The sequence below is a fragment of the Peromyscus leucopus genome, chromosome 7 (genome assembly GCF_004664715.2).
Source record: "Peromyscus leucopus breed LL Stock chromosome 7, UCI_PerLeu_2.1, whole genome shotgun sequence".
Lineage (NCBI taxonomy): Eukaryota > Metazoa > Chordata > Mammalia > Rodentia > Cricetidae > Peromyscus > Peromyscus leucopus.
The window spans coordinates 102,534,212-102,560,388 of record NC_051069.1 but is presented as its reverse complement, the minus strand read 5'-3'; the positions used below and the strand labels follow the sequence as shown (position 1 = coordinate 102,560,388).

General features: G+C 48.7%; 2 protein-coding genes across 4 annotated transcripts in view; both read right to left on the bottom strand.

Moving 5' to 3' along the window:
• Positions 1–17,286, bottom strand: part of Glb1 (galactosidase beta 1) — a 76,457-nt gene extending 59,171 nt beyond the window's left edge. The window contains exons 1-2 of the mRNA XM_028892981.2: positions 17,113–17,286; positions 525–694 (exon numbers count right to left, since the gene is read on the bottom strand). Coding sequence (XP_028748814.1) covers positions 525–694; positions 17,113–17,223 — 281 coding nt within the window. The 5' untranslated portion in view covers positions 17,224–17,286. The remainder of the gene's footprint in view (positions 1–524; positions 695–17,112) is intronic.
• Tmppe (transmembrane protein with metallophosphoesterase domain) lies at positions 12,827–17,200 on the bottom strand. Of its 3 annotated transcripts, none has more exons than XM_028892978.2 (2): positions 17,113–17,200; positions 12,827–14,455 (listed from the first exon to the last, which is right to left on the bottom strand). In XM_028892978.2, exon 2 carries the CDS (start codon positions 14,342–14,344, stop codon positions 13,001–13,003), a length of 1,344 nt encoding a protein of 447 aa, XP_028748811.1. In that variant the 5' UTR covers positions 14,345–14,455; positions 17,113–17,200; the 3' UTR covers positions 12,827–13,000. The 3 variants fall into 3 exon arrangements, with proteins under 3 accessions (XP_028748811.1, XP_028748813.1, XP_028748812.1); XM_028892980.2 differs by lacking the exon at positions 17,113–17,200 and adding an exon at positions 16,827–16,910; XM_028892979.2 differs by lacking the exon at positions 17,113–17,200 and adding an exon at positions 16,321–16,408.
• Positions 17,287–26,177: the final 8,891 nt, after the last annotated feature.

Below are 26,177 nucleotides of genomic sequence, written 5' to 3'. Positions count from 1 at the left end.
GCTACAGCTCCCTCCAAACTCCCTCACGTTTGGCAGAAATTTAAGTTTTATGAGCTATAAACAGGAACATGATGTCTATCTCCGACAGGTAGAACCACTCTGTCCAAAGTAACCTGTACGTTCCAAGAGTTCACTATATCCTGCCTTCTTTTATTGGTATGTGTGTGTGTGTGTGTGTGTGTGTGTGTGTGTGTGTGTGTGTGTGTGTTCGTGTGTTCTTCTCTTCCACCATGTAGGTCCCCAGGATCGAACCCAGCTGTCAAGTCTGGCAGCAGCAAACTGAGTCGTTCACTGGCCCCCACTGTTGCCTTTTCAAGTTGATTTCTATTTTATGATTTCTGATGCCAAAGTTCAAGTGAGAAGTGGTTCATTACCTGAAGAAAGGCCAGTCAAGCCTGTGACAAGCCCCTCAGAAATCCACACAGGGCTCTCTCCTACTTCTGAGGAATGGAATAGCTGATATTGGAGCAATAAAGCTAGGTGTGAGTATGGGGAGGGGGTCTCAGCCAGGTGCCCTTCCTTACATCTGGATGGCATTCAGCCCAGCCATCTTCATCTTCAGCAGCCGGTCCTCCCAGTAGAAGCGGGGTATCCGGAAATAGTGAATGCTTCCTGAGATGTATCGGAATGGCAGCCCATCCTTGAGGAAGCGGTCCTGGCTGTAGTCCAGCTCAAATGTCCTCCGGGAGACATTCTGGAGGGAGAGGAAGGGACCCTGTGACAATGTGGACCTTTACTTCAGAAGTGGAGCTGTGGGTAGGGGCTGGTGATTTTCTGTGTAAGTCACATAATATATCAGTAGACTTCATCAGGCTCTGGAGTATCAAACAAGTTACCGCTCAGCCCAGCACACAGGGTGACTTGGCTAACAGAGTCATTGAGGAAGCCATCTACTACTTTGGCTCTGCTCCCAAAATCTGGAGCCCATAGATGCTTAGGAACTGAGACTATATATCCACTGTGCTGTTGGTGAGGCATGGAGACAAGGGCACACATCTGTGGTGACATTGTGTCCCCCAATATATTGTGCATCCTAATAAACTTATCTGGGGTCAGAGGACAGAACAGCCACTAGACAGACATAGAGGCCAGAAAATGGTGGCACACACGCCTTTAATCCTATCACTTGGGAGGCAGAGATCCACCGGATCTCTGTGAGTTCAAAGCTACACTGGAAACAACCAGGCATGGTGACTCACGCCTTTAATCCCAGAAGTGATGGCAGAAAGCAGAAAGGTATATAAGGTGTGAAAACCAGGAACTAGGCTGGTTAAGCTTTTAGCCTGGTTGGTTAAGCTTTTAGGCTTTTAGCAGCACATTCAGCTGAGATCCATTTAGATAAGGACTCAGAGGCTTCCAACCTGAGGAAACAGGATCAGCTGAGGAATTGGCAAGGCGAGGTGGCTGTGGCTTGTCTGCTTCTCTGATCTTCCAGCGTTCACCCCAATACCTGGCTCTGGGTTTGTTTTTATTAATAAGACTCTTTAAGATTCATGCTACACACATCAGCTAAACAGCCAAATCGCTGGGATCACCAAGACCCATTCAGAAAAGTCTAAGAATAAAGCACAGGGCAGGGCTGGAGAGATGGCTCAGTGGTTAAAGAGCACTGGCTGCTCTTCCAGAGGTCCCGAGTTCAATTCCCAGCAATCACAGGATGGCTCACAACCATCTGTAATGAGATCTGGCACGCAGGCAGAACACTGTTTACATAATAAATAAATAAATCTTAAAACACACACACACACACACACACACACACACACACACATACACATACACACACACCAACATCTCCAGGTGCTACATCCAGAATTTGAGGCCAGCCTGGGCTACACGAGACCCTGTCTCAATCAAAGCAACAGATCCATGAAGGCCCCTCCTAGCTGCCGCTCTGAGTCTCTGAGTGGCCTGGGCAAGTGTCCGCTCCAACTCTACATCTTAGCCATAACTACCAGGGTAGCAGAGGACAGGAACTTTAAATCAAGATTTTTAAAGCTGTAGGGCCCAATCCAGTTGATGAGTTGAAGTGAATGGGGGGTGGTGGTGGAGGTGGGTGGAGTCAATCAGTGCCTTTTCACAAGAACAGAAAACAGGGCACTGCCCACAGTATCCACTGCATTCCCTCTGAAATGCCTGTTACACCGTGTGGAGTCACACATACACCTTCACTGGCTGTGATGTCAAATAAGGAGTCAACGTTTCAAGGAAACCAGTTTGGGGTTCACTTCAGGAGCTGTTAGGCAAAGTGGAACACTGCACCCTGGTGGACAAAGACAGTAGCGAGAGGCAACCGGAACGGACCCCCTCCCCCATCCCCGCAATCCCCCCACCCCTGCCTGCAGCCAGGGCCACCAGAAACCAGCAGCCTACTATCCCCGAGTACTGAGAAGCTGCCACAAGCACCTTTCAGCTTTCAAAAAACAAAATGCCAGGATTCACTAGCATCATAGCCTATGGCAGCTTTGGAAGCCACGTGGAAACATCTGGAAGCAAACGTGAGAACGTCGAGTCCTGGATCACCTGTGGCCTGGTAGCTGCCTAGGGAGTCCAGGGCTCCATTGTTTGTCAGTTGGATCGCTGGACTCTAAATGTCCCCACCAATGACCGCTTAGGACCACTTTCTCGCTGGGACTGCGCACTTCATGTTGAACCATAGTATGAGACGGAGCTAGACGCAGCCCGAGTGCTTTACCGCTACTGAGGTTGAAATGGAGCAGGAGGCACTTGTTCTGGAAAAGCTCATCCCTGGTGTATAGGACCTAGTCACAAGCTCCATGAGGCTGAAGAAAAAGGTGGATGGACCCAGGACTGCAGAGTTAACTGAGGACTTATAGAAGCGTGGTCCTAAGCAGCAGGTGGGTTGGCTGACCTCCATAATTTGGGCTAGAAAATATTCACAGGGCTTCCCTTCTTCTCCTGCCCCTCATTCCTGTGCTCTTGTCTGGATTCTCAAGCTACCTGCCCCCAAACCCTTGTTTCAGGTTCAGTTTTCAGAGGAACCCAGATTAAGACAAGTGGTACCAGGAATCGCCTCATGAGAAGGGTAACCCTGACTGTCAGCTTAATGGAATTTAGAATCACCAAGAGGAACCTCCAGGGTAAGTGTGGTATTTTGGATAAGAATGGTCCTCATGGCCTCATATATTTGAGTGCTTGGTCCCCAAATGGTAGAATTGTTTCTTTTCTTTTCTTTTTTGGTTTCTCTAGACAAGGTTTCTCTGTGTAAGCCCTGGCTGTCCTGGAACTCACTCTGTAGACCAGGCTGGCCTCTAATGCACTGAGATCCAACTGCCTCTGCCTCCCAAGTGCTGGGATCAAAGCTGTACACCACCACCACCCTCCGGGTAGAATTGTTTAGAAAGGATTGTGAGGTGTGGTCTTGTTTAGAGGAGGTGTGTCCCTAGGAAAAGGTGTGGCCTTGTTGAAGGAGATGTGTCACTATGAGTGGTCTTTGAGGCGTCTAAAGCCGAGCCTTCCCAGTTATCTCTGTTTGTGGATCAGATGTCAGCTCTCAGCTACTGCTCTGGCACCAGATCTGTCTACCTGTTGCCACGCTCCTGCCATGGTCATGAACTTTAACCCTCTGGAACTCTAAGCAAGCCCCCAATTAAATGCTTGCTTTTATGAGTTGCCTTAGTCATGGTGTCTCTTCGCAGCATGTCTGTGAGAGAGTTTCCAGGAAGTTTTAACTGGGTTTGGGAGACCCACTCAGATTGTGGGAGGCACTACGCCATGGACTGGGGTTCCTGGCTGAAGAAAAAAAGAGAAATTGAGCTGAGTACCAAAATTCATTTCTTGCTTTCCACTGTGGACACAATGTGCCCAGCCGCTTCACACTTCTGCCATCATGCCTTCCCCATCATGGTGGACTGCACACTCACACCGTGAGCAAAAATAAACCCTTAGGTTTCTTCTGTCAGAGCCATGGGAGCTGTAATAAACACCCAAACATGGGTTGTGGGTCAGCATCTGGAGTTGGGGGAGGTGTCGACTAGCAACCAGACCTTACAGCTAGTGTTTAGTGGGTGAGCAAGGATACCCCAAAATGAACGCTGTGCTCCTCACCTATGCTAGACAGAAGAGGTAAAGGGGGGCAGGATTTGGCATGTGACTGTGTGTGTGTGTGTGTGTGTGTGTGTGTGTGTGTGTGTACGTGCCACAGCACGCACAAGGCGATCAGACAACTGTGGAGTCAGTTCCCTCCCTCCTCTTTCCTGCACGTTGTGGGACTGAACCCAGATCATCAGGCTTGCACAGCAAGTGCTCTACCCGCTGAAGAATCTCCTCACGCGGGAGTCGGCACGTGCCTTAGCTCGTTTGGTTTATCGGGAGCTGGACAGATGGCAAGGCTGGCTGGCTTGACTAGCAGGTTTGGAAGCTCTGAAGAGAGACTGACGAGTTCGGGGCAGTCTTTGAGTGGTACACGCTTCTGTGATGTTGACTGCAGAGACCCTCATCTCCTACCAGGAGAGCATGGTGGAGGGTCTAACCATGGTGGAACAGTGGAATGAATCTAGAGGGGCAGAGCACACAGTGTCCTGGGAGAGGACCCTGGAGTGGGGTGTCTGCCATGACCCATAAGTGTCACCTTGGTGCTGGCTCTGATCCCTAAACTCATGGAATGGTTTCTTGGACACAAACGTGACAGCAGTCTGCAGGAAGGGACGATGCCAGGAGTGCCTATGACCCTGAGGAAGCGATGGCTGGGGGGGAGGGGCAAGGTAAAGACGGACCTGAGAGAGCCTACTGTCCGACTATATAAACCATAGGCCTCAGCAGGCCCAGAGATGGACCTTCAGTGAGGGCATCAGTGAGGAGGGCTTGGTAGCCTTAGCCTCTCCATGACAGTGTCCTTAGGAGTGGTGACCAAAGGTACGGCTATGACACTGCCCCTCTATCGCTGGGGATGACAGGATCCCAGCATTACCAGGGGACCCTGTAGACATCAAAAGCCGAGGGACACAATTTCCAGTAGTGATCCCGGGCAGTGTCTTGAAAACCACCATATCCCCGTGTGGTGAGATAGGCAGTGTCTTGGAAATCACAGCATCCCCGTATGGTGAGACAGATACGCAATGGCTAATGTCTTCCACTAGAAAACTGAGAAGCCTGTTTCCAGTTCTCAGCTTTGAGTCAGTTTCCTGGGACAGTGGTTAAAGGGAGAGGTGAATGGATCCCCTGAAGGAAGGACCCTACAGTGTGACCGCCAGCACAAGCAGTATTCCCAAGCCCTCAACAATGGGACTTAGGGTACCTACCTGTGTCCTCAGGAAAGAGGTGTGTCCAGGCCTTAGGATACTGTCAGCGCAGTTTAAGCCAACATTTATACTAGGAACTGTGACACACCATCATTCTCTCTTGTCACTCACTCCCAGTGGATCCCAGGAGTAGAGAGAGCATTCTACTGTTATTTCTCTTGCTGGAATACAAACTGGGACCAAACTGGAATGGTTTTCCCTATCAACATCCAGCGAGCCCTCACCATGTACAAGGGCTTTTATGGATCCAGTGAAAGGTCTAGAACTTTTAATCTTCCTTACAATAAACCTGGAACAACTACATAGTGCTCGACCATGGAATTCCACCTGACCCACCTGTGGGGCCCAGCTAACAGCAGAAGCATCGCGGGGACAGCAGTGGACTATTTATACCTAAGCATGGCTCCGAGAGCGGGTATCCCAGGTGTGGGGTATGGCAGAACAGAGACCATGCCTCCAGCACTTGGCATGCTGCCCCTGTGGGGATCTTTTCAAACCCTGTCCCTCAAGAGGCAGAAAAGCAGCCTGTGGGAGCGGACAGGAAGTATTGTTCACCCTCTCCTGCCACAGGCTACAGTCACTGCCCAGCTCTGTGTCACCTGCGAGCATGACTGTTAGGACACCTGTTGCGATTTGAATGTAAAATGTCACCCGTGGGCACAGAGTCCAAACATCTGGCCTCCAGACAACGATCCTGTTTTAGAAGGTTGTGGAACATTTAGACCCTTGCTGGAGAAAGCCGGCCACTGAGGGCATGTCTTGAGGTTTTGTAGGTCAACCCTACTTCCTGATTGCTTACACAGCCTTACCATACCTCACCATGCCTCCCCCACCAGGATGGACTGCATCTCCTTCAACCGTTAGCCAGGACAGCACCAGGGAGATGGCACAGAGGGCGGACACCTGGCCACCATGCCTGACAACCTGAGTTTGATTCCCAGGACTCACAGGGTGCAAAGAACTCCTCAAAGTTGTCCTGTGAGCTCCACGTGTGTAGCACGTGCACACGCACATACATGCATACACATACAAAAACTGTAGTAATTTCCAATACATGAACAACATCATGTTACTCAGACCCGGGGAAGGGGTCCAAGAAGGGTCTCAGAGGAGCAGTAAGGCCATAGCAGAGGTGGGGAACCCAAAGGACAGACAGTCGTTTCTTTTCTTTGTCTTTTTGTGCTGGGATTAGAGGCACGCACCACCACTGGCCAGCCTCCAGACAGTCATTTCTAACCTTCCCTGACAAGGAAAAGAAAACCCACTTGTGGTTCCAAAGCAATGCCCCTGGCAGCCAGCTCCCTCTGGACTTCCTGACACCCACGAGGTTACCAGAAAATGGCAGGAGGCTGGGGAGGTGGTTCTGGGGTAAAGAGAGCACTTCCGCTCACCCAGAGGCCCCAGTTCAGTCCCCAGCACCCACATCACACAGCTCACAACTGGAACTCCGGCTCTAGAGGAGCCGACGCCTTCTTCCAGCCTCCTGCACACAAGGTGCACATGAACTCACACAGGCACACGCACAGCACACGCAAATAAATAAATAATAAAATTCTTTTAAAAAGAGGAGGCAGAAGGGGAGAGGGGACAAGGAGGGAGGAAGGGGAGGGAGGAGCAGGAGAGGAGGAAGAAGCAAAAGAGGAAAAGGAAAGACAGGAAGCTAGCTTCTGGTGATTAACAAACCCTTCAGACTTGCCCAGTGTACAGTTCAACTCCTTCTGAATGAATGGACACTGAAATGGCATCATAATCGATACATTTTTATTTCACACTGCAGGGTAGTGGCGTCAGTGTTTACAAAGTATGTAGCCATAGGAACAGAAAACATTAATTCCAAGCAACCGTACTGGATGTTCAGGGCCCCTCCGGTCCCCACCCCACTATACACATACTGCGCATAATATTGGAGGTTAAAAAAAAAAAGGCAGTACGCACAAAATACCCTTCGACCAAGTACTTCTCAAGAGTCTAATGCTGACCAGTGTGATTTTTTTTTTCAGCTCTAAGCATCTTTAAAAAATAAAACGTTGCGGGTGGCGCACGCTTAATAGCACTGGAGCAGACAGGCGATCTCTGTGAGTCGAGCAGCTGGTACAAGTGATTCCAAAAAAAAGCACACAGAAAACCGTCCAAAAAAAAAAAAAAAAAAAAAAAAAAAAAAAAAAAAATAAAAAAAAATAAAACATTAACTGTAACAGTAAAGGCGTCAATGGGTAACTTGAACATCTCCCCCAAGAGTTCTAGTCCTCAGTGCTAAAAATAAATATATCTGCATCCCTTATGCACATTCCTGGACTTGAACAAAGAGTAAAAGCAGCGTGGTGACGTCACAGGCTAAGGGTCATTATGAACTTTTGGAGAAAGCTAGGGAATTCCTATCCAATGGGTCCCCACAAGCCCTGTCAGCTCCCCCCAGCTCCAGGGTGGAAAACCCCAGCTGTCCACTAGCAACCCAGGGCTCTGGAAAGAGGGGGAGGAGGAGGGGAGGGCTCTGCACAGCCAAGGCCTCGACAGTCCCTACGGTCACATGTCACAGAGAAAGCCAAGGGCGATTCCTGATGACCAGAAATCCAGAGGCTGCTGTGGCCAGTACAGCCTGGACAGCTGAGGTCCACGGTGACAGTAATACCCCAGGGACAGGTTTACGGATACTTGCTCTGCCCCACACCTCTGCTTATTAATTTTGTTTATTCATAGATGTCTTGTGTTAAAATTTTTTTTTCTTCTTCACATTTCAAAGGTCTGGCTAAAAAGAGGGCACTGCCATGGGACAGGCACAGGCGAGCAGAGAACACAGAGAGCAGTGAGCACTTTGGGTCTGGATCCTCAGCCTCCTGCACTCCTGACCAGTAATCAGCTTGATTCTGTCCCTTTATCTCAGGGAAAAATAAAGACAAATGTACAGTTTTTAAAAAAAAAAAAAAAAAATAAGCCAGGCGGTGGTGGTGCACGTCTTTAATCCCAGCACTGGGGAGGCAGAGGCAGGTGGATCTCTGTGAGTTCGAGCCAGCCTGGTCTACAAAGTGAGTTCCAGGACAGCCAGGGCTACACAGAGAAACCCTGTCTCGAAAAACCCAAAATAAAATAAAACTAGGAAGCTGGAGAGACGGCTCAGTGGTTCAGAAGACCCAAGTCAAGCAACTCACAACCATCTCTAACTCTAGCTCCAGGCCTTTGGCTTCCTGAGGCACCTGCACGCATGTGCACACACCCACATGTAAGACACAAAGAACTACACATGATTAAACATAAAAATAAATCTAAAAAAAAAAAATTGCTGAGTAAAGGCACTTGGCACCAAGCTGTACAATGTGAGTTCGATCCCAGAGACCCACATGGTGGGAGAGAACTAGCTCCTGCAAGCTGACCTCTGACCTCTCTATTAGCACTACACACACACACACACACACACACACACACACACACACACACAAGTTAATTTTAAAATACACATTAACTAAAGATGTCCTCAATTATTTTCACTTACTTCTTTGTGCATGCATGTGTACGGGGAATGTCACACACTTAGACACAGCATGCAGGATATACGGAACTTTATCAGACTTGGATTCAAACCAAAGAAAACTGTAAAAAGACAGTTCCTTAAGAAATTAGAGAAGGAACTGGGCACGCACACCTTTGATCCCGGCACTCGGGAGGCAGAGGCAGAAGGCTCTCCCTGAGTTCCAGGCTAGCCTGGTCTATGCAGTGAGTTTCAGGCCAGCCAGGGCTACATATTGAGACCCTGTCTCCAAAACACACAAACAAAAAACAACAATCACAACAACAAAACCAAAACAAAAGAACAGAGATCAATGAAACAGGAGCCAGAAAAAAAAACAGCACAAAGAATAAGCAAAATAGATATTTGGCAACAGCACGATCGACTGACCCTCAGCTACACTCCAACGACTGAATTCAGAAAGGAAGGAGCGGACACTACAACCGGTACCACAGAAATAAAGGTGACTGTGAGGGAATGGACGTGGAGGCACATGTCTGCAATCCCGAGTCGGGGGCTGAGGCAGGAAGAACATGACTTCCAGAGCAGCTGGCTCCTTAGTGAGACCCAGTCAGGGAGGGAAGGAGGAGAAGGGAATCCACGAACACCTCCATGCCAACGGGCTGGATAACCCGGAGGCGTTATCCGAATGCTCTACTAAGACCAAAGTAGGAGACAGCCGAGAACAGAACAGCTGTTTCCCTTCTATACACGATCTTCAGAAAAGCAGGCAGCCTCGTCTCTTCAGAGATTATTCTGTTTGTATGGCTGCGTGTGTGCTATATGATCTGTGTGTGAGTGTGGGCACACACTTGGTGCCGCATACAGGGGGAGGTGGGAGGACAGCTCTGTGGAGTGGGTTCTCTCCTTCCACCATGGGTTCCAGGAACAGAACTGGAGTCAGGTTTGGTGGGGATGTCATCCAGAGCCACCTCCCTGGCCTGGGGCTGGCTGTCAGCTGCTGAGCCACCTCCCTGGCTCTGATCACTATTTTTCCTTTCTGTCATGGTCCTGAGACTGAGCCTAGGGCCTCACACTTGCAAGGCAAGTTCTCTACCACTGAGTTGTAACCCAACCCACACCCGTTAATAGGAAAGCATTTGGTAAAACAGAGGTCAGAGAGGATGAAGGAGCCAGGTGTGGTGACACACGCCTGGCATCCAGCTCTTGGGAGGCAGAGGCAGGAGGATGACTGTAAGCTGAAGGCCAACTGGTACACACAGCAAGACCCCGTCTCAAAAATAAAAACAAATAAAATAGGATGAATGCCATGCACATGGATGACAAGATACAGTATCAAACACGAGAGACCCAGGACGCCAAAGCCAACTTCATCAAGCCCAGGGCCCTGAAGAGACAGATCCAGAGGTCAAGGAACCAGTAAACATAACCAGAGAGGCAGGGATCCGGAGTCCAAGGGCTCCCCGTGGCATCAGGAGTGAAAAGATGTCAGCTTGGTCTGGGGAGACCCAAAGCAAAGCAGAACAGGAAGGCCAGTCAGGACCCTGAAAGGGGTTGAGAAACCAGAAATGGGGAACACTGGAGAAAGTGACCTTCGTCTGGAGGGTGGCAGGTGGGAGAGGTGCCCAGGAGGGTATGGGAGAGCTAGGGGCTGAGTAGTGTCTCTCCCAGATCCCATCAATAAATCGTGGTTTCTACAAAGTCTCTCCCAGTTCACTGAAATCCTGAACAAAGTAAGTTTCAAGACAAAGCGCTCTCTCTCTCTCTCTCTCTCTCTCTCTCTCTCTCTCTCTCTCTCTCTCTCTCTCTCTCTCTCTCTCTCTCTCTCTCTCTCTCTCTCTCTCTCTCTCTCTTAGGGTCTCATGTAGCCCAGGATGGCCTCAAACTCACTAACTCACCAGTAGCTCTGAACTCCCAATGTCCTGTCTCCACCCGCTGAGTGCTGGGGATGACAGGTGTGCATTTGTTTTTAAACTGGATGGCCCTCTGCCAATACCTTATCTACTGGGAAACAAGAGTGTGTGAGTAGCTTCCTGCATCCCCCAGACTCCATCACACCAGAAGGACAAGAAGATGAAGAACCCCCATCTACAAAGCAGAGTACGCATAGGAAACTCGGGCACACGACAGGAAGGAGGCTCTCAGCAGGTATCACATGGACATCTGGGCTCTGCTGGAGGGCATCATGCCACTCACTGACAGTCCCCAGGCCTGGCTGCTCCAGAGACTCTCCAGGCACATTCCTTAGCAGGTCTCTGATTAGCATGGTATGAACATAACACTAAGTGCCGACTATGGGTACAGTCGCCACATTTTCCCAGCCAAAGCAGCCTTGAGGTAGATACAGGAATTACACCCATTTTGGGGCTGATGGAAGCCAGGGATCTAAGGAGGACAAGTCACTGCCAGACATCAGCCCCCCTCATAAGCAGCAGGAAGCCCCTCTCCAGGCAGAGGGCACCTGTGCCTCCCTCCAGAGAACGCCAGGCCCTGAGTCTAAGCTACTCAGATGTTCCTCAACACATCTCAATGAGGCCTTTTCCTAAGAGAAGCTTTCTGATATAAAAAGGGCAAAGTCTCTCTCACCCCTGGCAAAGGCTAGACCAACAATCTGCAGACATTGCACGAGATAGCTCCTTTTGTTTTTCTTTCTTTCTTTCCTTTTTTAAGATTTATTTATTATGTATACAGTGTTCTGCCTGCACTCCAGAAGAGGACACCAGATCTCACTACAGATGGTTGTGAACCATCATGTGGTTGCTGGGAATTGAACTCGGGTCCTCTTTAAGAGCAGACAGTGCTCTTAACCCTTGAGCCATCTCTCCAGCCCCCCTTTGTTTTTCTTGTGGGTCTAGAAGCCCTAGGGATGGCCCTATGCTTCTGTTGCCTGCGGCCAAGGTAGATGGATTAGAGTCCATCCGTGTCCATCGTCTCCTGCCGCCCCACCCCCACCCCCCAGGCAGGTAAACCAGTCCTGTCATTCCAGAGCCAGGGCCTGGGGGAACGGGCAGGGGCAGAGGTAGATCACAGTCATATCAACTTCAGCTTTCCTATGGGTAGACAAGAAACCTCAGCCTCTCACCAAAAGCTCAGACGCAAACCTGGGGTGATGGGGAGGGGGCTCTAACCTCCTGAGTCATCCAACGGTGACAGATGGCCTCCTGCCATTAGCAACTCTTAGAGGCCTCACTCCATCTGGCTATGAGTGAACTGAAGCCGGCCTCAAACAAGCAAAGCCACTTTGAAGGGAGCATGGGTTTCTAAGGCCTTGTTTAATGTTTATCTGTACTAAGAATCCCACACTCACCATGACCAGTAAAGCTACTTAACCATCAGGCCATAGAATGACCTTTCAGAAGGACGTGGCATCCCTTCACATGTATGTACGTACGTACACACACACACACACACACACACACACACACACACACACACCACACTCTCTCTCTCCACCTTACAGTTTTGTTTTGTGATGCTGGGTTGGAACTCAGAGTCGGGCACCTTCTAGGCAAGTGCTCTGTCCCTGCACCACACTCAGCCTTGAGACCCACCTCTTCACATCAGAGTCCTTCCCTCACCCCTGAACACAGAAAACATCCAAAGACGACACAGAACCAGGATTCAGAGCCGCCAAGATAGGAAGAGACTAGAGCCGTCACCTACCACGATTCCCATGATTTCTTCTCCAGCCACCAAGCCCAGCAATCAGCACCTCTCAAGGTCAAGACAGGAAGGGCCCCATGCTCTCATGGGTTCTACTGATGTCCTCAATAAAGGTGACCTTGACTGAACCAAGGGGGAAAGGGATACAGTCCTCCAGCAAGCAGAGGGATGGCGCCCATCTCAACTGACCTCTCAACTGGTCCATGCCCAGACCAACTGTCTCCAGATCAAGACATTTCAGAACCCACCCAAGTCCTACCCAGGGTTAACCCCACAGGAGACAAGTGTTCCTGCCTCTCCCTGAGTTTGAACTAAGGTGTCCTTTCCAACCACTCTTCCCTCTACAAAAGGACCTCTTCTCTACAGCAGGCTGGAAAACAAACGTGTGTTCGCATGGATGTGGCCGAGTGGACCCACAGGTGTACTACCAAAAAGCAACTGATTATCTGAAGAGTTTAATCAGCCTGAACTTGTCAGGCAGCCGGGTGGTTCCCTTGCAAGTCGCTGTTCCCAGCAGGCTGTGGCCGAAGGGTTCTGGCAGGGCTAGACTGGAGCAGGAGATGGACAAAGGTGTTGGGTAAGGACAAGACAGGGCAGGACCACTGAGGCAGGCTTAGGGAGCCCGCCACAGGATGAGTTCTGTGATTTCCGCCCTGCTCCCCAACCTCATGGGTATCCCATAGTAGGCTGTGCCTGGACTGACATACACAAATGTAGCCTGGCCTACTTGGTAGAGTCCAGCAAAGAAAGGGTTCAGGAGATAGGCTGCGACATTCCAGGGGAAGATCTGCCCGGCGTGAGTGTGCCCAGAAAGAATTAAGTTTATATCTGGCCGAGCCTGGAGGGCTCTCTTGGCAGCCAGAGGCTGGTGAGCCAGCAAGATGGTGGCGCTGTCTGGGCTGCAGCCCTCCAGAGCTTTGTCAAGGTCCATGCCGTGGCCGGCGTAGTGAAGGATGTCCGCTTCTATGTCATCCACGCCCGCCAGGCAGACCCACTCTTTATCAGCCCCACCACCGTCCTGGTCCCTGGGGGCAGAAATCTTCACGTTCTCGTTATGCAGAGGTCGGACATGCAAGGATTCTAGCAGTGCGAACCAGTTGCTGACATCCGACGTGTAGTATTCGTGATTCCCCGTGACGAAGTAGGTGCCCAGACGGGCACGGAGCTGGCCCAAAGGAGCAACTGCCGTCCGCAGGGTGGAGGCCTCCGAATCGGAGAGGTCACCCACGATCACGGTGATGTCGGGCTCTAGCCTGTTCACCATCCTCACAAACATCTCCATCTTGGTTCTGCCCACCGTGGGCCCCAAGTGAATGTCCGAAAGGAGCACAATCTTGAGGTTATTCATAGAGGCGGGTAGCTGATGGATGGGCACCTCCACGGTTTTCACCACTGGGGGCTGGGCAGCATTCAGAAGGCCAATGGTACTGAGTACGGCTGTCACTGCCACCGCCAGGGCAGGCCTGAGCACCAGGTGCCTTGTCTTGTCAAGGCTGCCCACCACCCTACCGGTGCGCCAGGCTAAGAACTGGTAGGCCTGCTCCATGGCGTTCAAGATACAAAGGAAGAAAACCATAATAATGTAAGCACCCAGGCAGGAGTAGGCTGCTAAGGAAAACACATAGGGTTCCTCGGCCACCAGGAAGAGCATGGTGAAGAAACTGGAATGTGCCAGGGCCAGAAATGCCACGACAACCAGCTTCCAAAGCTGGAAACAGGTGGATTCCACGGCAGGGGATTGGCTGAGGCTGCTCACCGTGCTCCGCCAGATGTACAAGGAACCAATGAGCATGAGGGAGTTGACAAACAGGGCCAGCTGCAGGCGGAACAGCCAGCGCCAGGCCCGGAGCTCGAGAGTCTCAGCCAGAAAGGAGCGGGAGAGGATCATGGACACGAAGACAGTGGCTGCAGCCAGGGCAGCCTTGGAACCCAGGGACAGCTGCCTGAAGAGTACCATTCTCTCAGCTCCCAGAGAGTCCCCAGCAGCCCAGGGCAGGCGGACTCGGGAAGGCAAGTGACTTCTTTAGAAAGGACAGTGGCCAGTGAGAGACTTCCAGATGAGCTCCGCCTGCAACCAGGAACTGGCATCAGCTTTGTGGGATAGATTATTAAAGCATCCTCGTCCCCATCCAATAAAAGCCCACAGACCACTTACACAGCTCCAACCTGCCTCAAATCCAAGCCACTAAAATATGAGTTGGTTGCTATGCTTTATTATTAAAAGACACCGCAATCACGGCGTGATGCGTGATGGATAGTTTTATTTTGTTCTTTCCTTCTTTTTTTTCTTTTTTATGACAGGTCTCACATAGGCCAAGTTGGCCTTGAATTCACAGCATAGCTAAGTATATCTTGAATTGCCAATCTTCCTGCCTCCACCTAACAAGTGCTGGGATTATAGGTGTGCTCTGCCATGGGTGGTTGGTTTATGTGGTTCTGAGGATGGAATCCCAGGCTTCATGCATGCTAGGCAGGCACTCTACCAGGCAGGCCACATCTCAAGCCTCAGTGCTCATCGTCCTAACAGTGTTTCATATGTTTAAAGGTTCCCCTCAATAGGTATGAATTGTTCCTTTTTTAAATAATAGGAAAAACACTCTAAATTATCAGCTCTCAGCATGAAGTCTAGGGAAAATCTCTCCCTAAGTCAAAACTCTTTTCGTAACAGTATTAAACATCACTGCCTTTCCATTCTCACTCTTTCTGTGAGTGCACAATAGAGTTTTTCAAAGACCACCAACACGTGAGTTCACTGCAGACTGCAAAAGTCAACATAAAAAGCTGACTTCTGGGCCTGGGGCATAGCTGAGTTGGTAGAGTGCTTAGCTTGAATAAAGGCCTGGGTTCCACCCTCCGCACTACATAAACAGGCACCTGAGAGGGAAAGGCAGGAGAGTCAGAAGTTCAAGGCTATGTTTGACTACATACCAAGTTAGAGGTCACCTTGGGCTTCATGAGACCTTGTCATTAAAAACAAAAGAACAGACTTAACGTAACTACAACTGTCTGAAAATTCTGAGACATTTCTTTTTCATACAATGTATTTTGTGCAATTGGTTTATGACTTTTTTTTTCTTTTTCTTCTCTTTTTTTAAACTTTATTTTATATGCATTGGTGTGGAGGTGTCAAATCCCCTGGAACTAGAATTACAGTTGTGAGCTGCCATGTGGGTGCTAGGAATGGGTCCTTTGGAAGAGCAGCCAGTGCTCTTAACCGTTGGGCCATCTCTCCAGCCCAGTTTATTATGGCTGGCTGCTGGTGTTGCCCTCTTTAATTCCAGCACTCTGGGAGGTGGAGCCAGGCAGATCTCTGAGTTTGAGGCCAGCCTGGTCTACAGAGTGAGTTCCAGGACAGTCAGGGCTATACAGAGAAACCCTGTCTTGAAAAAACAAAAAAAAAAAAGAAAGCACGCATTTTAACTTTTTATCTAGGACTAAAGTTTGAGAGTTAATGTTGCAGATGCAAACAAAAAAACAATGGAAAGCTATATTCGATTGGTATCTCTCTTTGACGCGAGTCTAAGGGCTCAAGATGGTACCTCGATTCTCCATGAGACAGCAACCTCTGCAGAGGCCTCTCCCAGGGCCTCTCCCACTTCTTACCTAACGAATTACACCAGGCCGATGACCTCCGTAAACTCTTACCTCTTCCTGTCCATACTGATACTGAAGGAATTATGGGTTCCTTTCTGCCCTCTACCCTACCTGTTCCCATGAGCCTCTGCCCATTGGTTCTCAAGGATGGCAAGCTCAGACGGAGCAGCAGGCACTCAATTTGCAATAACCCTTTCCTTAAATGAAAGCATTCTCAGCAACTCTTTTTCAAAACTTAGAAGTTTCAACTCTGGTTTTAGATAAACGTGTGCCATTTCCAAGAGCGTAATTCTGGCAAGTTGTAAGGCTTAAAGTCTACTAACTTGTACGTTAACTTACCCCCGACTCAGTCCATCTGGACGGCCCCAAGCTGATTCGTTCAAAATGCAAAGTAGCAGCAGCTGTGTTCCACCACGCACTGTCCCCTTCACAGGTTCGGTGAGAACCTCCCCAGCTGCCGTGTCCAACGCGCCTCAGCCCCTCTTTCCCCCCGCCCTGCCCCCAGAGATCTCGCCTGGGGCAGTTTGCCTCTTCCCACCCTCAACTTTAAAAGAGGAAAGGCTTCCAGAAAGGCAATGAACACCCCAAACTAAAAGCAGCCAGCAGGTGGCTAGCAAGAAGCTGACAAGATGTTTGAGAAGGGCGATGTCCCCTAATACAAATATTCCTGTGATCCCACTGCAGGAACCTCTCCTGACCCCATTTTTCTCCTTCCGGAGCGCTCCGTGAAGCCCGAACTCCGCAAGGATCGTGCTCCACGCCACGGCCCGAGGAGCCCTCCCGCAACCCCGCGCAGCCTGGAGCCCCTCTCCCCAGAACCCGAAGCTGGAAAGATGCGGGCGCACCTCAGCTAACCCCCAATCGCGTTGCACAAACGGGGAAGCAAGTCCGCGCGCAAGGCACCGCCGCAGCGGAACCCACGCGCGCCAGCAACCAGGAAGGACGCGCGCCCCGCCGGCCGGCCCGCCCCCTAAGGGAGGCCTGGCCACTGCCTGCGCCTCGGCGGCCCGCCTGCTCCGAGGGGTGACTGAGGGTCCCCCGGATTCCCGCTTTGCAGAGCCGCGGCTTCCCTGGGCCTCTGGCCGCTTCCCAGCACCGGAGCGTCCCCGCGCGGTGGCATCGAAGACTTACATGGACGCCTTGCGCAGCGCCCAGCAGGAGCGGCGCCAGTAGCAGGAGCAGCGTGCACAGCGGGACCCGGAGCCATGACGGCGATCGGGTGGAATCGCTCCACTCGGCCATGGGCACTCTGGCCAGCCGCTCCGGCTCCGGGCCTGAGGACCCTCAGCCAGGACCCGCCCCAGCAGGACCCGCCTCCCGCCCGCCCCGCCCCACCCCGCGGCTCTGGGCTCCGAGCGCAGACCCAGCCTCTCCCGGCCACGTGACTCCGGAGCAGCTGTTGTTTAATCATTGCCCGCATCTGCGCGTCCCTCCGAATGGCGGTTCCCCTAAATCAGCCTTGATTGAGCGCAGGGGCTGGTCATCCACCGGGGCCCTCAGGCTGTCTCGGCTACCAAGAAAGAACGGAGCCGGGAAACAGCCAGTCCCCACTGCCCCCAGCAGTGGAAGCCTAGCCCCGTAAACCCTCCCTAGCACGTGGTCTGACAAGGTGTGGTCCACAGGCCAGGCCACTCAAATTTGGGAAACGGGTCCTCGAAACACAGACTCTAGGACAGGACCCAGCTCTGAGTTTCAGTGCATGCTAAAGTTGGAGAAGCGCTGCGCTAGGTTATTGAGGGATTCTAAGTGTGACTCGGCTATGGGGAAGTTATTTTGAACTGCCAGCCCCAGGCTGCCTCGAATTTTAGTGGTGAGAAAGAACAGCGGCACTTCCCACTGTTAACTTCTGGTCTACTGCCTCGTGAGTGCTGGAATTACAGTCATGTGCCACCACCTCTGGTTTAAGTGAGGCTGATTTAAATAGACATACTCAAGGTTTTCCAGCTTTAATGGGTTGCCGTTTATAACAATATTCATTTATTTCAGGCATTGTTTCATTTTTATTTATCTATTTTATTTATTTTTGCAGTGCACAGGTCCTCATTAATACCAAGCAAGTATTCTACTATTGGACCATACCCCTAAGTCCCTATTTTGTTCATTTCTTTATTTGTTTTTTCTTATTTATTTATCTATTTTTCTGAGACAGCTTCTCACTATCCTCTGACCTCTACATATACACACAAATATACACTATATACATGTCATATAAGAATAAATAAACAAAACTGTTCTTTTGCAGGGGGAGTGAGACAGGGTTTCTCTGTGAAACAACCCTGGCTATCCTGGAACTCACTCTGTAGCCCAGGCTGGCCTCAAACTCACAGAGATCCACCTGCCTCTGCCTCCCGAGTTCTGGAATTAGAGCCATGTGCCACCACAACCCTTTTTTAGAATATTTATTCATTTACTTTTTAAGTGGATTGGTGTTTTGCCTGCATATGTATGCCTGTGTAAGAGTGTTAGGAACTGTAGTTACAGACAGTTGTGAGCTGCCATGTGGCTGCTGGGAATTGAATCCAGGTCCTCTGGAAGAGCAGCCAGTGCTCTTAATCTCTGAGCCATCTCTCCAGCCCCTAATTTAAGCTTTAAAAAACAGGATCTCAAGTAGTACAGACTGTACTCAAACTTACAACAGTTTTGTTGTTGTTTTGGCTTTATAAGACAGGGTCTCACTATGTAGCTCTGGCTGCCCCGGAACTCTCTATGTAGAACAGATTGGTCTTGTGTTGTACGAATACTAATTGGTCTTATAATAAAAACCTGGAGTTGGATATGGGGTAAATGCTGAAAGATGAGAGGAAACAAGCCATAGCCATTTCTCACCTCACCAGCTCCTCAGCCAAAAGGGGAAGATCCTGTCTCCATGAATACTTAGACTGAATGACCCTGATCCCTCAGCCTAAAGAGCCCCCCCCCCCCCATCTCCTGATCTCCTGTCTCCTCTGGCCTTATATTCCTTTCTCTGCCCAGCCATATCACTTCCTGTCTCAACCTTTCTAGTGCTGGGATTAAAGTGTGAGCCATCACCGCCTGGCTCTGTTTCTCTTTTAGACTGGATTAATCTTGTGTAGTCCAGGGTGGCCTGAACTCACAGAGATCCATCTGCCTCTGCCTCCTGAGTGCTGGGATTAAAGGTGTATGCCACCACTGCCTGGCCTCTATGGCTAACGCTGTGGCTAGCTCTGCTCTCTGATCTTCAGACAAGCTTTATTTGTTAAAGCATATACAAAATATCACCATAGTCTTGAATTACAGAGATCTGCCTGCTTCTGCCTCCCAAATGCTAAGATTAAAGGTGTGTACCACCGTGTCCACTTTCACATTCTATTTTGATAAATAAATGTGTCATTAAATTATGTAAGTGACATATGAGACTTTAAAGTCCTCATGCCATTTTCTCACCTGGACCTCCAGTTTGACCATTACAGTTAGTTCTATACTGGGGGTACTGGGGTGGCTCATAACGCTCCAGGGACTGAGGCAGGAGGATTGCCACAAATAAGAGGCTAGTTTGGGTTACCTGTCACTTTAAACAGACATCCCTAGAGCTGATGTCTCTAAGCGCCTCACTTGCACACTGGCTGCATGCTCATAATTGTATGCTCTATTAGGGCCCAGATAGATTGAAAGTCTTCATTTCTTTTTTCTTTCACAACAGGGTTTCTCTGTGTAGCCCTGGCTGTCCTAGAACTCACCCTGTAGACCAGGCTGGTCTCGAACTCAGAGGTCTGCCTGGCTCTGCCTCCAGAGTGCTGGGATTAAAGGCATGTGCCTCTGCCACCACCCAGCTTCTTCCTTCAAATTTTAATGTGCAAGAATAAACTTTTCTTGGGTTCGGGGGATGGTGCAGCAGGTTAAGGCTGTGAAAGCCTGATGACCTGTGGAAAGAAATGGTTCCATCCAAGTAAGTCCAGCGTGGTAGATCGTTGATTTTACTGGGGTTAATTACAGGAGCCTGGGTGACTCAAAAGCAGTTGCATTAGAGAAACATGTCACCCACACATGGTTGAGGCATGTGTCACGAGGTCTTGACCCCTCAACCTTCCTCTTCTTGTACACCCAGCGTTCCCCAAGGTCATCAGCAGATGGGTGCAGGGAGGAATGGTGGCAGGAATCCCAGGTGAGGGTCTGGTGACCCTGTCTCCAGACCCATGACTACCACATTACAGCTGGCTGTCATTGCTTTCCTTATTTTGTTCCATGGCTGCAAGACCCAAGTATTGTTGGGTCCCCTCTGCAACTTCTGCTTCCTGACGACAGTCACATCATTTGAGAAGGAAACAGTGACACTACAACCCTCCACCCCTTCCTCCGGCTCTTAAATTCTTTCTACCGCCTCTTCAGCCATGTTCAGTCTTTGAAGGAGTGATGTAGATAGGATTCTTTTCTAAGCACTGGGACATTATACCAAAACAACAGCTGCCTGCTTATTCCCACCAGCTTGACTGGTTATCAATCTCTGTGGTCACCTCTCCACGGTTACCTCCACCCATACCAGAAAAGAGATTTCCTGGACCTCAGCTGAAAAGTCCTATACGGATGTAAACACAAACATGCATCTACTTACAAAAAAAAAAAAAAAAAACCTTAGCCTCCCCCTGGTGCCTACATCTAGCCAGCCACAGGGTTTGGTACATATAGTACCAAACTTGAGTTTTCACCTCTGGAGTGGGTGGAGTCTCAAATTCAGCCAGAAAGTAGTTGGTTGTACCTATAACTGTCAGGACACTACTGCAAGTAGAATAAATACCTTGCTCACGTGTTGGTAATGTGCTAAGTGGGGTCCAGAGCTGAGCAGGACTGACAGCAGCAATTCTTTCTGGGCAGTCTGCATCATTCCTTCTGGTAGCTAGAGTTTTCCTGCCTTGCCCACAGTCAGGACAAATCTTTGTCACCCGCCAGTCCCATAGCCGCTCAGACCCAACCAAGTAAACACAGAGACTTATATTGCTTACAAACTGTATGGCCGTGGCAGGCTTCTTGCTAACTGTTCTTATAGCTTAAATTAATCCATTTCCACAAATCTATGCCTTGCCACGAAGCTCGTGGCTTATCAGCATCTTTTCATTCTGCTTCTCAGGGTGGCGGCTGGCAGTGATTCCTTCTGCCTTCCTGTTCTTTTATTTCTCCTCTCTGTTAGTCCCGCCTATACTTCCTGCTAGCCACGGGCCAATCAGTGTTTTATTTATTGACCAATCAGAGCAGCTTGACATACAGACCATCCCCCAGCACAGCCAAGTGCAGACCATCTCAGACACCTGCACTCAGGTCCATGGTCCTAATCATCCTCTATGTGGACCTGCTGGGTAAAGCCACAAGGAACCCAAGAACGGGCTCCCACAGGACATACAGAACATCCCACAGCAGTACTACGTATGCCAGCCATCAGGAAGGAGGCCTCCAGCTCTGCCCCAGTCTCTGTGCCCTGCAACTAGAGGGTATAGTGTTTGGGCAATAAGGATTTGTCATCCTGTTCTGGTGTGCAACAGTGGCAACGGGTAGCCAGAGCTTTCAAATGCTGAGGTGTTATAACCCACTAGGTTTCCTAGTGGCTGTACCCAGCAGGACTGCATAAGAGGCTGACTGGACCATGGGCCTGGGTACCAGGTGTTTTAAGGGTCTACACTTGACTGTAACTAGCAAGGGGGAGGTCTTTTGCTCCACCCCTTGGCATTGCTATAAATAGTCCTTTGGAATGACGTTCTGGACTGGTGGATAAGGATCCAGGTCCACTCTAGTCTATCCTGTGTTTTCTCTCTGTTTCTCTCCCCTCTTTGTTTCTTTTTTTTTTTTTTTTTTGTTTTTCGAGACAGGGTTTCTCTGTGTAGCTTTGTGCCTTTCCTGGAACTCACTTGGTAGCCCAGGCTGGCCTCGAACTCACAGAGATCCGCCTGGCTCTGCCTCCCGAGTGCTGGGATTAAAGGCGTGCGCCACCACCGCCCGGCCCCTCTTTGTTTCTAACTAAGTTTCTTATTCCTCATTCCTCAAGAGTCCCTGGGGTAAAAAAAAAAAAATGTGGGGGCTGGTCCCCCACATTGAGCTCTCTCCAGTCCCCTTTTCTCAAAAAACCCCCACAGTATTATATTTATGCATTCATGTGTGTATGTGGGGAGTGCATACATGCCAAAATGAACATGTGGAGGTCAGAGGACAGCTTGCAGTAGTGAGTTCTCTTCTACCATGTAGGTCACAGGGATCAAACTCACATTGTCAGGGTGACTTTACCTAGTGAGCCATCTTTCTGGCCCCACTGAAAGGAAAAATATCAGCTCAGGATCTCCAAGACCAAATTCACAGACCAAGTTCTTAGCACAAAGGAGATTTATTTGCCCCAGAGGAACAGAGGGCAGGGATAAGGGACAAAGACAGGAGATAGCGGCAGAGGAAGAAGGGGAAGGGAACAGGGAGAAGCAGCAGGGATATTTGTCCCAGATGACAAAGGACTGCCCCTGGATAGAGAGGAGACAGGAGTGGCTGTTGTGTCCCGTTCAACCTGTGAACGGTTCTAAAGGGAGGAGTGCGGAATTGGGAAATGACAGCTATGAGATATAGATGTAGATGAAGAAAAAGACAGAGACACAGGATAGCTTCAGGAGGGCTCTGGGTCAATACCACAGACACCTGCGTTTATTACTCACAGCCTTTATATACCCAAGGCAAGGGGGGCAAAAAGACCTCCCCCTTTCAAGGACATCACAGTTCAAGGTACAAAGTACAGTTGAGTGTAAACATCTCCTTAGTACTCAAGACATCTGGGACCATGTCTTATGGCAAAGCATCCTGTAAATAGGCCTTGAAGTATAAGATACCTGATAACCATGCCTTTGGTCAAAACATCCTATTATGCAACCTTGCAGGGGGAAATAAGCTCAGACTCTCTGACTTTGAGTCAAGACGAAAACAAACCACAAGCTGGGGTCTCTGTGGGCCCCCACATATTCCCCTTTTCTTGGACCCTTCAGATGACTGTGCCTGTCTTAGGTCACCTTCTTCAACCATCCAGTCTTACCCATCTTTAAACACACTTGCCACCAAGGTGCCTGTCTTAGGTTGACAGGTGGTAAGAAGGATTTACCCATCTCTGACTACCAGCCTCTGGCAAAGGAGGGTGCAGAGCTTAACTCTATGCAACTCTGTCTGAATCAGCTTTCCACTAAGAGCTTGCTAGTAGCTGGAATAATCATAGCAATACACATGCTCCTTATGGCTGCTATACCTCCTATTAAAGGAGTAGAGGATGATCAAGATAGAATGGCCTTTTTAAATGGTCCAGGATGTTCACAGCAATTTTAGCTGCATCAAAATCCAACTTTGCCTTTTTTAAAACAGTAAACTCCTGATACAACCACATCAAATCTAAGGACTCCTTTAGCATCATACCAAATTCTTCTCAGATGAGCTCTAACCTTTTTCCTTCCAGTAATACTTTCATTGTAAACAGAAGAGGTTACACACATCCAGTTAAATTTAGACTGACATTTCAAATGAGCTCTTATCTTTAATAATTGTACAACTTCAAATAAAGCATTCAGCTTATGCCTCATTTTCACAACAATATCTTAACATTAACAGGTTAACATAATTCTAATATGAATTTAGCAATGGACAAACAATTGGTTAGATTACAATTCTCAAAGACTTTAATCCAAATCAAGGGACAAGAAAATGTTTTTGTGGTGGGTGAGATCTGAGTAACCTCATAATTCTGAACCTTTTCTCTTCCCTCTCCTAAAGTCCAATGCATCGCTGCCACCAACTTCCAAAGACACATTTGAGCTGTCCAGTCCAGAGTACCAAATAGCAGCAAAACTTTTGTTTCAGTTCCTCTTCATCAGTCTGGGAGGCCTCTTCAGTACCTCCAATTTGATTTCTCAACCAGTCTAGCACACTGCCTCTATAATAGTGTTTGATTGCTCCAATGAGCCTCTTTCCCACAGAGGGAAAACTCTGAGGCAGCTGTTCTCCAGGCCTTCTAGGCAATCAGCAGATGAACACTATACTGGCAAAGGTGACCTCTGTGTCCCAAGATGTGGTGTGGCTAAATGGCCAAGCAGCCAGTCACAAACAGATAGGCATTCCTCGGTCGGATTCAGAATAATGGAACTCCACAGGTCTGGGACATTTGTGCAGCAGGTCTATCCCAAACTGCAGGATGTAACATCAGAGGATCGGGAACACAGGTTCAGCAAATCTCACTCCAGTTCCTCTGGGGGTGTCAGCAGCCACAGTGTCATCAGGGACAGCATTCCTCTGATCCACATACTTCACCAAGCACTCAGGCAGCCATCAAGCTTCATTTTCTTCCTGTGAAAAAACATAAACATGCCCTCGACCCCATATGAAACAATGTTGGGACCCTTCCATAATCCAGAGCAAGGATCTTTTAATTTCATATGAGCAAAAGTTGCTCAAGTGCCGTCATGCCAAAGTCTATCTGTGGCAGATTGCTCACAGGCATCCACATTCAAAAAATTCAAAATGAAGAGGGCATGATCAATGTATTATGTGGTGATTGAGGGTATAACTCTCCCCTCTTAATTTTTTGAAGCTGCATCTTGAGACTGCCATGGGCTCACTCAATGATGCCTTTTCCTGGAGTATTATAAGGAATGGCTGTTTTATGCTCAAGTTTCCACTGGGAACAAATTTGCTGAAATGCTTTACTAAGATATCTAGATCCATTATCAGTTTTAATAACTTTGGTATCCCCATGTAGGAGAAACATTTCAGGCAATGAGCAATTACATGGTTAGTGGCTTCTCCAGATTGTGCACTGACCATCAAAAATCCTGAATAAGTGTGGCGATATACTGTGTACCCTAATAAAAAGTGCCTGAAGATCAGAGAACAGAACAAGCCACTAGATTAAACATAGAGGTCAGTCAGTGGTGGCACACACCTTTAATCCTAGTACTGAGAAGCACACATGATTTTAATCCCAAGAAGTGATGGCTCGGTGGAGAAAGGTATATAAGGCATGAGGAGACGGGAACTAAAGACTTTTCAGCAGAAGCATCCCTCTCAGCTAGAGGCTCTTTCAAGCTGAGGAGTTGGAGAGGTAAGAGGTGGTGGTTGTGGTTTGCTCTGCTTCTCTAATCTTTCAGCTTTTATCCCAATATCAGGCTCTGGGTTTTATTAAAAGATCATCTATCATTTGAGTTACAAATAAGTATCTATTGTCACGTGCACATATTTTAATTTACCAAATTTCACAATATGAGTAACATCTATTTGCCATAAATGATTAGGAAGAAAGCCTGGAGGATTTACTCCAAAGTAAGGCACAGGCAAATATTGTTTAATGATCTGATGAGCAACTTCCTTGGTAAGGCCAAATTGGTTTTTAAACTCCTGGTATTCTGATGATGAAGGGCATGTGACTGTTGAGGTAATTCTACCTGGGATAAGGTGATCGTCCGTGTTAATTTATCAGCTGATCCATTACTGTTAGCTAAAGGCCAGGAAGATTGGAAAGAGCTCTAATATGACCCACAAAGCACGGTAACTTTCTTTGATGAATGGCATCTTGAATTTGCTGAATCAGCATCTTAACCTGACCATTACTAGTCCCAATGCAGGGAACAGTTTCTATAACTTAAAGAGCTCTATAAATATAATGACCATCCATATGTATAAAAATTAAATGCACTATTTACAAGAAGCTGGAAAACCATAGTCACAGCTCTCAATTCTACTATCTGAGCTGGAGCTGGAGTTGTTGGTACTATGTAACCTTTACCATTGATAACAGAAGCAGCTCTCCTGTTGGAGGAACCATCAGCAAAAACCAGCAAAGCATCTCTTACAGGATCTTTCATCACAATCTTAGGAAATATAAAGGAATGCATTTGGGTGAATTGCAACAATTGATCAGCTGGGAAATGATTATCAATTTGGCCCAAAAACTGAGAAAAAGCAATTGCCCAAGAATCCTTTCAGCTACTAGATCCCAAGTGCACTTCATACTTGCTTGAACAAAGAGTGGGCCTCAGGATTCTACCCTTAGTAATATATATATATATATATATATATGTATATATATATATATATATATATATATATATATATGAGACATCTGAAAAAACAATGAAAATCAAGAGTTAAAACTGAGCCAGGCATGTTGGCACACTCGTTAATCACAACACTCAGGAGGCAGAGGCAGGCAGATCTCTGTGAGTTCCAGGACACCCAAG

Coding starts and splice junctions, on each gene's coding strand:
- Tmppe (XM_028892978.2), bottom strand. CDS start 14,344: ATGGTACTCTTCAGGCAGCTGTCCCTGGGTTCCAAGGCTGCCCTGGCT.